Raw genomic sequence first — 15,024 nt, 5'->3', positions numbered from 1 at the left:
CAAGTTCAGCTCCTCCAGACTATAAGCATGTATGCAGTCATGTGCAGACATGTGCAGTCATATGCAGAATTCAATACTTGGTTACCTGGAGTGACAGAGCGAACCACCACCGGCTTCTCACTGCCTGCCACAAAGCCAAAGCCCAGAACAGGGTCCCTCCTCATCTCCACCCGCCGAGGAGCTGGGGGAAGCAGCTGACCGCCGTCCAGACGGACCTCCTCCAGAGAACTGCTTTGAGACACATGACTGCAAAGAGAGAGAGATAGCGAAAGAGAGAGAGAGAGAGAGAGAGAGAGAGAGAGAGAGAGAGAGAGAGGGGACAAATACATGAGATCATAGATAATATTAACTGTATAACTGTATGTAAGAACCAACTGATAATTTATTTGGATTCCAAATAAAATAAAGTCATTTTGTTTGCAGATAAATGTATAAAATAACACAGATTTCATTAGGGGGAACAAGGAATCCGAAAAAAAAAATCAGACATGGCTTGAATGATGAACAGAGCTGTAGATGACTGTGGGACATATGAAGTTATGATACATAAGCACTTATGACTGGTTCTGCAGATAATGAATAGAGACGGCACCAATCTGAAAATGCAAGCCCATGTTGGGCCCACACCAGCACTGTGAAATGTGGGCCAATGAGCTATGGACACAGGAGGTGTGGACTGGGAACAAATAGCAGCCCACAAATGATTAATTTCTGATAATCCTATATTCATACCCCTCTAGCCCACACCTGGCATTAGGCGTATTTCAGTTGTTCATTAGGCATGGTGCTAATGGTTCATTTTTATCTGCTTCACAGAGTCCTATTCTATTGGCAGTACTTCTCTACAGGGACTAAACAAGTGATGTGTGGGCAGTTGCACATTTGTGTCAGCAATCGGTGGGACTTAAAGCATTTGGACCAGTGGCTGGCCTACACTTGGGACATTGACAATCCCAGCTAGATGGCGCTGCCTACGCATGGCCAACACATATGTCAGAGACCAAAATCTCATGGGTCCTGTTCAGCCAGTCAAGAACCAATTCCATACATAATGCTGGAAATTCCATGGAAATACAGAACAGTTTAAAGTGCAGCAACATGTAACATTTACAGCAAGGTAAGTACTGTATTGTAAACAGTTAAGTGCTGCATGTTAGCAATGTAAGCAATGTTTCAGTAGGATGTAAGCCTGCGGAAGAGTTTCCTGTGAAAGGAAATGAAAAGTTGTAACACGTCTTTCCTTTTTGTACAGTGATTTGCCGTATTTCCTAGTGAAACACAGTATCAGAGAGATTGGCAAGACATGAAACATGATATTATTGTTTAATATTATTGCTCCCCGCCTGCTGGTGCATGGTCAGGTACCTCAAAATCAGATAACATATGTGAGGTGGCCTTTTGCATTTTGATGGAACATGGATGAAAAACAACCACCATCACCAGGTGCATGAAGTCATGAAGAAGGTAAGAAAAACATCCCAGATTTGAGTTTTTGACTTTAAGTGAATTAAAAAGGTGTTTATAAGCAATGTCAGCTGTGTGTTTCTTGATGTATCATGGTGTTTGAGTGGTCGGACTATTTTATTTTACTTTTATTCTTTAATAATAGAAGTTTCTAATAACATTTTTGGCCCGCCGTCGGTTTAAAGGCTTTCAAGGGGGTTAATTAAAAGCAGAAAAAACTTTCAGCTTGCTTCTTTAAAGAAGAAGCCATTGGATAGTTTTGGTGCTGGAAATGATTTTTGCTTGACTGGTTCTGTTGATGATAAATAAAGACGGCACAAGTCTGAACATGCTAGCCCATGTTGGGCCCATACCAGGGTTGCGAAATGTGGGCCAGTGAGCTATGGACACAGGATGAGTGGACTGGGAACAAATATCAACCCATGAATTAGCGGTCAAACAGTAAGGGGGTGCTGGACACTGTCCAGAGTGCTGAATTCTTTCAGTTGTGATAATAACTGCAACCTGCTATAACTGACTGGGCCAACCTTATCTGAGGTGTGGTGTGGTTTATTAGCGATGTCAGGTGTGTGTTACTTGATGTATCATGGTGTTTGAGCGGTCTGACTATTTCATGTTTAGACAACAAGCTGAGGTTTAGTGCTTTAATTAGAAGCAGTAAAACTTTGGATCCGTTTTGGTACTGGGTAAGAAAAAGTGATATTGAGCCATCTCTAATCATCACCCAATCACACATGAAAAATCTATTCAATTCTAAAGGGCACAAAGCGGATTTGGTTCAAAAGGGGATATTAGCTGCATAATAGCTCCATTACTGACTCAATCAGATTAAAAGAAAAGATTAAATAAGAGCAAATCCCTGTGCAGAGATTTGGGTGGAGAGTGATTATGGTGTTTGTTTTTTTTATGCATAAATCATAAATATGGGACAATCGAAACATATGGGCGGTGCAAATGGCAACAGAAAATAGGATTGTGAACTTTTACATGCTGAAATGAAGTTCTGTGGGTGGGATATGGGAGATAAGAGGGTGGCAAATTGGGTTGCTTAGGAAGAATGTGAGCTCAGGCTGCTGGCGGAAAAGACTCATTTCCACAGCAATGTGGCCCACCTGCTGCAGGGAACAATCTCTTTCCTGCTCTCTGTCTTTCTGAACGGACCACTGGTCTCCTTATAGATCCTCTCCTCTTCCACTAACTCCCTCACAAAAGTGCCAAAAGCCCTAAATAACCTTCCTGAAGAACACCTGAACTTCCCTAACGAACACTGTCTAGGTGTCAGTTTAAGTTGAGCTTACATAAATGACTTACATTTATGTCTGATTTGTACCTTATATTAGACCTTATTTTGACATGAAATAGTGTTTTTCTTGCAAGATTGATATCATCCATGATTCCATTTATAAAGCAATAAAAGGGAAAAACAACCTTTTGCAGGCACTATAATTCCCACCAGTAAGAAGAGCACTAAGGTGTTGCTGGTATTTGAACTTTGTGTGTATAGTGTATATGCAAATGTGCTGGATCAGCTGAAATGATGAATTTGTAATGAGCAGTTTTCTCAGTTGAGCTTCCAGATTTATTTATGAAACATAAGGCGTGTACAGTACTTACATCCAAAAAATACTGGATCAGTTTGGGTCGATACTTGAGATTTTAATGTATAAAGTGGTATTGAGTAGCCATCTGCATCGCCCACCCTTATACACACCCCAGATCCATCCACCATAACTTACTCTTGTAATGGTATTACAGTGCTTCCATTTCAGAGCATCCTTTCTGAACACTAAACCACTAAAAAAAAAAAAAAACCCTGCATCATCCTATCACTTCCTATCACCAGTCCTCACTGTCATCTGTTAGATGTTGTCCTGTTGTCCGTCAGAGCATCAGCTGCCTCCAGATGCACATCTGGGCCAAAACAAATCGTGTTTACTTCCCTGGAACCAGAGAACAATTTACCAGACTGGCCTCCAGAGGTCACTTGCTGTCATGGCAGCACATCCCATCCGAATGATGTAACATTACGCTCATTCGTCATCGGCTGACATGGAGCGAGTGCCAAGCCAGTGTTATTAATGGCTGCGGCAGAGGTTGATCAAAATGAGGGGTACATTTAAATTACATTAAAAAGGTGAAAAATGTGTTTATTTAATTAAATGAGGGCAGATCTTGACCTTACACCATTTCTAATGGTAGATTCTGTTTTCCTAAGAGGTGCTACATTTAGGCTTGACGCCGTAGTATCTTATTGATCGTCCGGAAACGTAAGCCAGGAAAAAGATTGTGGAGTGTAGGATCATGTTGCGTTCAATAAGGAGCTAAATTACAATCCAGACTCTGTGTATGAGTCTACATAATTCAGCAGCATCTGCCTATTATGTCATGCCAAGAGCTCCCCTTAATGAGAAGACATTGTTACACAACACACAAAGCAGAAAAACTTCACAGTAGTCTAGGACATGCTATCCCTGAGATGCACATGCGACTCTGAAGATCACACACACACACACACACATACGCATATGCACTTCAACCCAACATGTAAAGCTTAGATTTGCTATTAAACAAATGCTACTACACTCAAGTGTGTAAGTTCCAGTTGAACACTGGTGGAGAAGGGAGGATGGGGGGAGGGGTGTACAGAGTGTTGAACAGGACCTTGAAAGAAGGTCCAGGGGCTTGCAAATGTATTTATTTTTTAAAATTAAAAACAAACAATAATAGCAAGCTTAGCATTAATGTTCATTAACATTTTACACTCTTTAAAACCCATAGGCTTCAGATGAATACAGTAACATTACTTCACTCAGTCAGGCACTTATGGCTTATTATTAGCTCATGTACAGCCAGCTGTTGGTAGCCAAGCTGTTTCTACAAATACAGCTGTTTAAATAATTATTTTAAATAAGTATTACTAGTAACAGTATTACTAAGGCTAACATGTTCATCTATGGTGGTGTTTGTATTATCAGAATAAAGACACTATTTAGTTTGGGGGGGGGGGTGTATAGCTTCGACTAAATTGTTGGGAGGGTTGCTCCTCCCCCCACTGCTCTACATAATACATAATACATATAATACATACTGCTATTTATTGTCACTGTCACAAGCTTGCATGTTCATTTTTTACATAATTTGAATCTGGCAGTTTTTTATGATGAATGGACCAAAAGAAATAGATTGAGATGTAAACGTAAACATAAGACATCAGAGAGAGATATAGGAGGCACTTTTCATCAAACTAGTTTTGACAGGTCGTCTCGACCAATCAGATCATGCCACGTCATCAAGCCACGCCCCCTGCATGTCCCTCCCTCGACCAATCAGAAGCGTGCATTTTCACCGGAAGTCCCGCCTTCTGGATATCCCTCCTTCCGGAAGTCCCGCCTATTGTGTTGCCGTCCAATGGGATAGCTGGGCACTTTTCATCAAACTTTTTTGACAGGTCTGTTATCCATTCTCACATACCAATGCCTAGCCGGGGTCAAAAGGTCTGAACGAACCTAGACCCTGATTCATTATCTGAACTTATCTGACTTATGAGTAACTCATCTGTTACTCAAACACCCCACCCCACCCCACACCTGTGCCCATGTGTATGTGTATGTGTTTGTGTGTAAACAAGGGAAGCCTAGCCGGTGTCAAAAGGTCCGAACGAACCTAGACCCTGATTCATTATCTGAACTTATCTGAGTTATGAGTAACTCATCTGTTACTCAAGCACCCCACCCCACCCCACACCTGTGCCCATGCCCATGTGTATGTGTTTGTGTATGTGTGTGTGTGTGTGTGTGTGTGTGTGTGTAAACAAGGGAAGCCTAGCCGGGGTCAAAAGGTCCGAACGAACCTAGACCCTGATTCAGCAAAATATAGATATCCCTTCGGACATCTGTTACCCATTGCCAAACCCATCCTGTGCCACGTGAGAGAGACGGAGAGAGAGTTGATCAGAGATCTATAGACTTTTATTTACGAGTCAATTACGTATTACACGCAATGATTCGGTAACATCATTTAAAAAGGCGCCCAATCAGGTGACCGAGATACATACGATCGAGCAAATCAGAGTATGCAACGTCATAAGTCTCCACCCATTCATTCAACAGGTCCTGTAGGCCAAAGGATTTAAAGGGTCAGTGTTTTTTGCGGCGGTTAGGGTTAGAAGATAGCCGTAATAATCATGGCGTCCGATACTCCCAAAAAGATGAAACTGACTCTGGCTAAAAGGCGATTGCGCTTGAAAGACACAGACACGATTTATGCCTGGCGTTTGTCTAACGGCTATTATTTCGGGGTCTATTTTGATCAAGAAAATGACAGAGTTGTGTTGTACAGCGGGCCGACATCAAGTTTTGCGGATGCCTCTGAACTTTTTTCCTTGCAACGCGATGAATGGCATACTTTCAAAAGACATTTTGGTTGTATGTATACTTATATTAAATTTAGATATTCGGATTGCAAAGTGATATTGTGGATCCTTTTTGTCACAGGTCATCAATAGCATTTTGTCATCATTATCACCTGCTACATCTTGTTGCCTGTGGATATTGTACATTCATTATTCAAATATTGCACAGGGCTTACCTCTTTTCCAGAGAAGTAACACATAACAGCACTTCCAGCTATAATCAGAGATGACCCTCCCCAGCCTATGAACACTGCTGCACCTATTTCAAATCTGAAGAATGAACAAAATCTTCAGCCCTCACCACTCCATGTGCAGTGCTTTTAAGAACGGAGAGGAGATGAGGTAATGATGTTAAGCAAAAATGTCATGATACAAAACAAAAAAGTTGAGAGAGAAACGTGTAGGAAGGAAAGGAGATTTGGGCAAATTCTCTCTCTCCCAAACCTTAATTACTTCATAACTTTATAACTACCAATAAAAACAACCTGTTATTTTACTGTGTTTTGGCGAGCAAACATACATTTTGGTTTTTATGCATTCCTAAATGACAAATGTAAAAGGATACAAGCTAGACAAAGCATTGAATGGAGGATCCAGTGTTTACAAAGTTTGATGTTTTGGCAACTGTTTCTACTTTTTTGGTTCTTAAAACATTGTATTGACATCATAGTTAAAATGCCAAAGCACTTTGTGAAGTTAAATTAATAACAACTGCTTCTGAGCTCTTCTAAAATGTTGAATTGTGGATGTAGCTGTAGTATGCCTATGACTAACACTTGAAAAGTTACATGCTGCCTGGAAAAAAGTGACCGATCTAGAAGATGTGTCATTGGAACTCAATAAGATGTTTTTAAATTAAAATTCAATTTTATCAAGCTAATATCAGCATAAAAATTTATACAATTACAGACTTTACTATTCTAAGAATAAACTATTGGAAATGTGGAGTAGCGTGTAAATGTATGGGCACCCCTAGTCAAAATATTGTTGTTTACTGTGAATTGTTCACAGTAACAACTGATCTTCAAAAAGCATAATTTACAGATAAAAGTCTTTTCAACATTTTAAGGAATGTTATTGTACAATTTTTGTTTTGTACAAATATAAAGTGAAAAAAAAATAGCACCATGAAAAACGTTTTACCATTTTTTACAAAGGAATCTTTGGAGGTGTTACTAAGTATAGACCATGCAAGGTGTCCAAACTTTTGTATCAGGCCCTTTTACCTTTTAGAAATGGTAAAATTAAAACTAATATAAAATTAAAACTAATCTAAAGCTTAAATAAAGAAATTACAATTTGTTTAACTTTCATCACTGTGCATAGACATTAATCAGGTGAACTCAAACATGTACATGCCACTGTATAGGAAATAATAATAATAATAAGCTTATAAACTTATAGTTAATAGTTCACCCGCAGACAAACTACATGCTTAAAACATCAACATTTACCTCAAACCTTCAGTTCTTATGCAATTCTGAATAGACCTGCTTATGTGTTTTTTAAACAAGTAGATCACATAAAAAAAAATTAAAATAAAAAAATTAAAAGAAAATTCTTTGCTTATTGACTGCATTAGATTTTTGGTCAAACAATCACAATCAGGCCCAGATTAGATTTAATAGATTATTTAACAACTATCAATAACTGATGAGCAGTTTCAGTTTCAAGGTGTTTATTAATGATAAGCCTGCTAAAGCGTAAGTGTGGGTGTTTTAAACGTATATATATAAAATGAGGGGAAATCAAAGTAAATGCAATTATGTTTTAATGGCATTAGAATATGTCTTGAACATCACTTTGCAGCTGCAAAAGTTACCCTGGCATTGGCAAGTTCAGAACCTCCAATCTTAGTATATTTCATTCCAATTAAAGCAAGCACAGCTCCCCAGAATCCCATGATTACAGAGACAATAGCCAGGGCACGGCACACATGCAAGAAAACTTAAGAGACAGTGGTGAACTAGTTGCTGAACTTCACTACACTGTCTAATTCAATCTAAAAACATCTGACATTGGTGGTCAAACTGTATATTGTTTTTTACCTGGCAGTGCCATCATGGATGGGTAATATTGCAGTCGGACACACCAGTGGTGTAAGAAACACAGTCCATCCACAGATTGGAAAAATATTTCACAGTGGTAACAACGGCTTCTCCCACCAGTACTCAGTGGGCAGAGTAGAACAGTTCAGTAACCAGCCACAAAGACAACAAATGAAGCAACCAATCTCCATATACATCATTTCTGTGTGATTAATTTTTTCAAGTCTTGTAATACAATTAAAACAGCAGATATAGGTAATAGTTTATGTAATATAAAAATAATTTTTTTTTAAAGATTTAAAAAAGACACAAATAGCCAAATCTGAACTCCTCATTCACAGTTTTACACAGTAAGCAGTTGGTTTTGCACCATAAGCAGCTTCTTATTGTTGGAGGGGGGGCTCTAAGTTACTATATCTGAGCTCATAATTCTAATGGGGGCAGTTTCTCTAATTACCATTTACTATGTGAAAAGACATTACTCCTATAGCACAGCCTGTCATAAGGGCTGAAGCTGTGACCAAAAACAGCCTAAAGATTCTGTATCTTGTCCTTTCTCAAAGCCTCAGCTCTTTAAAATAAACTAGCAAATACTGATGATCCTTTTTTACATAGTAGTGCATAAAATACAAAACAGTAAAATACCTGCTGCTTATATTGTAGTTGTTTCTCAGCTCTCATCAGACTGAAAGCAGTACATAAAATGTGCCATGATTCCTTTGTTAAAGCCATACATTTACAAATTTGAATGTTTTGCGTATTACACAAAACTGAAACTCATTTCTAGCAAATTGTCTAAATATTGCATGATTTTTGCAAACAGTCATGACAGCTGGCATGTAATGTGAATGCTAGCTAGTCAGTAAAATTCTGGTGGAAAAAAAAAAAAAAAAAAAAAAAAAAAAAAAAAAAAAGATCCAAGCCAATAATATTCTCCGGGGCCTTTTTTCTTACCCCCAAGTGTCTAACTTTACATTTTCAATATATAGAAGGAAGATCCTTTTTTATAGTTCACATTTTGGGCTAAACCATGTATATTAATGGTAGCATGTTCCTGGATTTTTTTTTTATAATAATGAGATGGAATAATGAAAAAACAAACTACTTAATACTTTTAATACACAGTCATTGCCTGTATAATACATGCTGTATAATACATGCCATAACACATTAGGTCTGGCTCTCTATGATTAACGTAAATTTCAATCTTTCTGAGTAATTTTGTTCATTCTATATTAGTTATTGTCCACCATAAAGAATGTTAATAACTATTTGAACAAACAGAATCTAAAGACTCTCAGCACTTAGGTTTGATCCGTCAACATCATTTTAAAATAGAATAGGTCACAGAATGAGCATAATGTATAGAACGGTCATTCTCTTGGGCTTAAATTTTTTTTTTTTTTTTTTTTTTTTTTAAATGCAGGATGTTGTATAAATTTGTAGAGTGACATTTAAAATGTAGGTGTTGGTGATCATCCAACATCCTGAATTAGCAACGTTTCTGTAACTGGATGCAGTCAAAGTCTAGCAACAGTTACAGTTACTCTACCTGTTTTTAATACTTTTTCAGAATACATTTTAGAAAAAACAATGAATAAGCAGGTGTCTGAATACTTTGTCCATATAGTGTATCTTGTATTTGTATTGGGTGTGGTTTGAATATATTGGTGCTATTGAATATTATGTTATGTGAATATTTTTTACTTTACTTATGAATCAAATAAATGGTGAGTAATTATTGATGTGATGACATTGAATGCCACACCTGTTAATATTCTAAATGTCCATACAGTGTTTGTGTGTGTGTGTGTGTGTGTGTGTGTGTGTGTACATTCCTGCAATAATCAATATGATTATGTCCTTGCATGCATGTGTATATTAGATGCCAACATGGTGAGTTTAAGCACCTGGGCCTTTGTGTGTTTCTTTGTATGTGTACACTCTTAAATAGAAACTAATTTGATGACTTTGAATGGCAAACATGTTGATATTCTTTTAGTAAGTATATGGTGAGTATGCATCCTATTGTAAGATCACCTACTCTGCCTGTGTGTGTACTCCTGATCTTGCATGTGTGTCTGGGGGTTGGTGTAAAATTTAGTTAAACATACTATTAGAACTATTTTAGAACTATTGAAATGACAAACATGCTGTAATCTTTGGTTGTTAGATATTTTTCTATAATGTGTCAGCTTGACAGTGTTTACTCTAACTGTGAAATTGGTTATCAGATTGTGATCAGATGTGTGTGCATTACTGGACTTTTGCATGTAAGTCATCAGTGAAATAGTGTGTCATCTATTTCTATTTGAGAAATATATGTACTGGAAATGCCATATATACAGTTGTGTTTAAAATTATTCAACCCCTTGCAGTAAAGTGTTTTAGCAAGTTTGACAAGACATTTAATTTTTATCTTGTTCACAATCAGATCAAATAAGGACCTGTATGATATAGCAATTACAACAATATTTTTTCTAACATTCCAACAAATTTCCTCATTGACAAAATTATTCAACCCCTTTGTCACATACATCATTAGTACTTTGTAAAACTTCCTTTGGCAGTAATACTGTTCTTTAGTTGGGAACATAGCTTGACAACTATCTTGCAGCGATCTACAGGTATCTTAGCCCATATGTCCTGGGGAAAAGGCCTTCAGTTCATTGACATTCATGGCCAATCCAGAATCTTCCAGCTCTTCTTCTGCATCCAAGCTATTGTAGAATAGGAGGTACACTTGTTTATCGTTGTCCTGTTGAAAGGTCCAACATCTCCCAGGCTTCAGCTTTGTTACTGACGGTGTGACATTTCCACTCAAGAAATCATCTCCTGGTAGTTAACTGAATTCATGGTACCTTCCACACTGTGGAGATTCCCTTGACCTGAAACAGTAAAACCCTTTCCAGCCTTGTGGAGGTCTATAATCTTGTCTCTGGTCTGGACAGCTCTTTGGTCTTAGCCATGTTAGTAGTTGGAGTCTTACTGATTGTGTGGGGTGGACAGGTGTCTGTATGCAGCTAACGACCTCAAACAGGTGCTTCTAATATAGAATAAGTGGAGTGGAGGTGGACTTTTTAGAGGCGGACTAACAGGTCTTTGAGGGTCAGAATTTTTGCTGATTGGCAGGTGTTCAAATACGTATTTGCAGCAGTAACACACAAATAAATTATAAAAAAAATCATACATTGTGATTTCCCTCCAAGTGGGAGAAAGTCACAGGGTGTTCAAATACTTATTTTCCTCACTGTATGTGACAAAGGGGTTGAATAATTTTGTCAATGAGGAAATTTGTTGGAATGTTAGAAAAAATATTGTTGTAATTGCTATATCATACAGGTCCTTATTTGATCTGATTGTGAACAAGATAAAAATTAAATGTCTTGTCAAACTTGCTAAAACACTTTACTGCAAGGGGTTGAATAATTTTAAACACAACTGTATATATGGCATTTCCAGTACATATATTTCTCAAATAGAAATAGATGACACACTATTTCACTGATGACTTACATGCAAAAGTCCAGTAATGCACACACATCTGATCACAATCTGATAACCAATTTCACAGTAAACACTGTCAAGCTGACACATTATAGAAAAATATCTAACAACCAAAGATTACAGCATGTTTGTCATTTCAATAGTTCTAAAATAGTTCTAATAGTATGTTTAACTAAATTTTACACCAACCCCCAGACACACATGCAAGATCAGGAGTACACACACAGGCAGAGTAGGTGATCTTACAATAGGATGCATACTCACCATATACTTACTAAAAGAATATCAACATGTTTGCCATTCAAAGTCATCAAATTAGTTTCTATTTAAGAGTGTACACATACAAAGAAACACACAAAGGCCCAGGTGCTTAAACTCACCATGTTGGCATCTAATATACACATGCATGCAAGGACATAATCATATTGATTATTGCAGGAATGTACACACACACACACACACACACACACACACACAAACACTGTATGGACATTTAGAATATTAACAGGTGTGGCATTCAATGTCATCACATCAATAATTACTCACCATTTATTTGATTCATAAGTAAAGTAAAAAATATTCACATAACATAATATTCAATAGCACCAATATATTCAAACCACACCCAATACAAATACAAGATACACTATATGGACAAAGTATTCAGACACCTGCTTATTCATTGTTTTTTCTAAAATGTATTCTGAAAAAGTATTAAAAACAGGTAGAGTAACTGTAACTGTTGCTAGACTTTGACTGCATCCAGTTACAGAAACGTTGCTAATTCAGGATGTTGGATGATCACCAACACCTACATTTTAAATGTCACTCTACAAATTTATACAACATCCTGCATTTAAAAAAAAAAAAAAAAAAAAAAAAAATTTAAGCCCAAGAGAATGACCGTTCTATACATTATGCTCATTCTGTGACCTATTCTATTTTAAAATGATGTTGACGGATCAAACCTAAGTGCTGAGAGTCTTTAGATTCTGTTTGTTCAAATAGTTATTAACATTCTTTATGGTGGACAATAACTAATATAGAATGAACAAAATTACTCAGAAAGATTGAAATTTACGTTAATCATAGAGAGCCAGACCTAATGTGTTATGGCATGTATTATACAGCATGTATTATACAGGCAATGACTGTGTATTAAAAGTATTAAGTAGTTTGTTTTTTCATTATTCCATCTCATTATTATAAAAAAAAAATCCAGGAACATGCTACCATTAATATACATGGTTTAGCCCAAAATGTGAACTATAAAAAAGGATCTTCCTTCTATATATTGAAAATGTAAAGTTAGACACTTGGGGGTAAGAAAAAAGGCCCCGGAGAATATTATTGGCTTGGATCTTTTTTTTTTTTTTTTTTTTTTTTTTTTTTTTTTTTTCCACCAGAATTTTACTGACTAGCTAGCATTCACATTACATGCCAGCTGTCATGACTGTTTGCAAAAATCATGCAATATTTAGACAATTTGCTAGAAATGAGTTTCAGTTTTGTGTAATACGCAAAACATTCAAATTTGTAAATGTATGGCTTTAACAAAGGAATCATGGCACATTTTATGTACTGCTTTCAGTCTGATGAGAGCTGAGAAACAACTACAATATAAGCAGCAGGTATTTTACTGTTTTGTATTTTATGCACTACTATGTAAAAAAGGATCATCAGTATTTGCTAGTTTATTTTAAAGAGCTGAGGCTTTGAGAAAGGACAAGATACAGAATCTTTAGGCTGTTTTTGGTCACAGCTTCAGCCCTTATGACAGGCTGTGCTATAGGAGTAATGTCTTTTCACATAGTAAATGGTAATTAGAGAAACTGCCCCCATTAGAATTATGAGCTCAGATATAGTAACTTAGAGCCCCCCCTCCAACAATAAGAAGCTGCTTATGGTGCAAAACCAACTGCTTACTGTGTAAAACTGTGAATGAGGAGTTCAGATTTGGCTATTTGTGTCTTTTTTAAATCTTTAAAAAAAAATTATTTTTATATTACATAAACTATTACCTATATCTGCTGTTTTAATTGTATTACAAGACTTGAAAAAATTAATCACACAGAAATGATGTATATGGAGATTGGTTGCTTCATTTGTTGTCTTTGTGGCTGGTTACTGAACTGTTCTACTCTGCCCACTGAGTACTGGTGGGAGAAGCCGTTGTTACCACTGTGAAATATTTTTCCAATCTGTGGATGGACTGTGTTTCTTACACCACTGGTGTGTCCGACTGCAATATTACCCATCCATGATGGCACTGCCAGGTAAAAAACAATATACAGTTTGACCACCAATGTCAGATGTTTTTAGATTGAATTAGACAGTGTAGTGAAGTTCAGCAACTAGTTCACCACTGTCTCTTAAGTTTTCTTGCATGTGTGCCGTGCCCTGGCTATTGTCTCTGTAATCATGGGATTCTGGGGAGCTGTGCTTGCTTTAATTGGAATGAAATATACTAAGATTGGAGGTTCTGAACTTGCCAATGCCAGGGTAACTTTTGCAGCTGCAAAGTGATGTTCAAGACATATTCTAATGCCATTAAAACATAATTGCATTTACTTTGATTTCCCCTCATTTTATATATATACGTTTAAAACACCCACACTTACGCTTTAGCAGGCTTATCATTAATAAACACCTTGAAACTGAAACTGCTCATCAGTTATTGATAGTTGTTAAATAATCTATTAAATCTAATCTGGGCCTGATTGTGATTGTTTGACCAAAAATCTAATGCAGTCAATAAGCAAAGAATTTTCTTTTAATTTTTTTATTTTAATTTTTTTTTATGTGATCTACTTGTTTAAAAAACACATAAGCAGGTCTATTCAGAATTGCATAAGAACTGAAGGTTTGAGGTAAATGTTGATGTTTTAAGCATGTAGTTTGTCTGCGGGTGAACTATTAACTATAAGTTTATAAGCTTATTATTATTATTATTTCCTATACAGTGGCATGTACATGTTTGAGTTCACCTGATTAATGTCTATGCACAGTGATGAAAGTTAAACAAATTGTAATTTCTTTATTTAAGCTTTAGATTAGTTTTAATTTTATATTAGTTTTAATTTTACCATTTCTAAAAGGTAAAAGGGCCTGATACAAAAGTTTGGACACCTTGCATGGTCTATACTTAGTAACACCTCCAAAGATTCCTTTGTAAAAAATGGTAAAACGTTTTTCATGGTGCTATTTTTTTTTCACTTTATATTTGTACAAAACAAAAATTGTACAATAACATTCCTTAAAATGTTGAAAAGACTTTTATCTGTAAATTATGCTTTTTGAAGATCAGTTGTTACTGTGAACAATTCACAGTAAACAACAATATTTTGACTAGGGGTGCCCATACATTTACACGCTACTCCACATTTCCAATAGTTTATTCTTAGAATAGTAAAGTCTGTAATTGTATAAATTTTTATGCTGATATTAGCTTGATAAAATTGAATTTTAATTTAAAAACATCTTATTGAGTTCCAATGACACATCTTCTAGATCGGTCACTTTTTTCCAGGCAGCATGTAACTTTTCAAGTGTTAGTCATAGGCATACTACAGCTACATCCACAATTCAACATTT

General features: G+C 36.5%; 1 protein-coding gene across 2 annotated transcripts in view; it reads right to left on the bottom strand.

Moving 5' to 3' along the window:
* The window catches only part of LOC140535424 (FERM and PDZ domain-containing protein 4-like), a 90,691-nt gene that overhangs the window by 27,052 nt on the left and 48,615 nt on the right, over positions 1 to 15,024 (bottom strand). For both annotated transcript variants that reach the window (XM_072656791.1, XM_072656792.1), the window contains exon 3: positions 86 to 246. In XM_072656791.1, the coding sequence (XP_072512892.1) occupies positions 86 to 246 (161 nt within the window). The remainder of the gene's footprint in view (positions 1 to 85; positions 247 to 15,024) is intronic.

This window comes from Salminus brasiliensis, chromosome 15 (genome assembly GCF_030463535.1).
Source record: "Salminus brasiliensis chromosome 15, fSalBra1.hap2, whole genome shotgun sequence".
Taxonomy (NCBI): Eukaryota; Metazoa; Chordata; class Actinopteri; order Characiformes; family Bryconidae; genus Salminus; species Salminus brasiliensis.
This window is presented reverse-complemented; position numbering and strand designations above follow the sequence as displayed.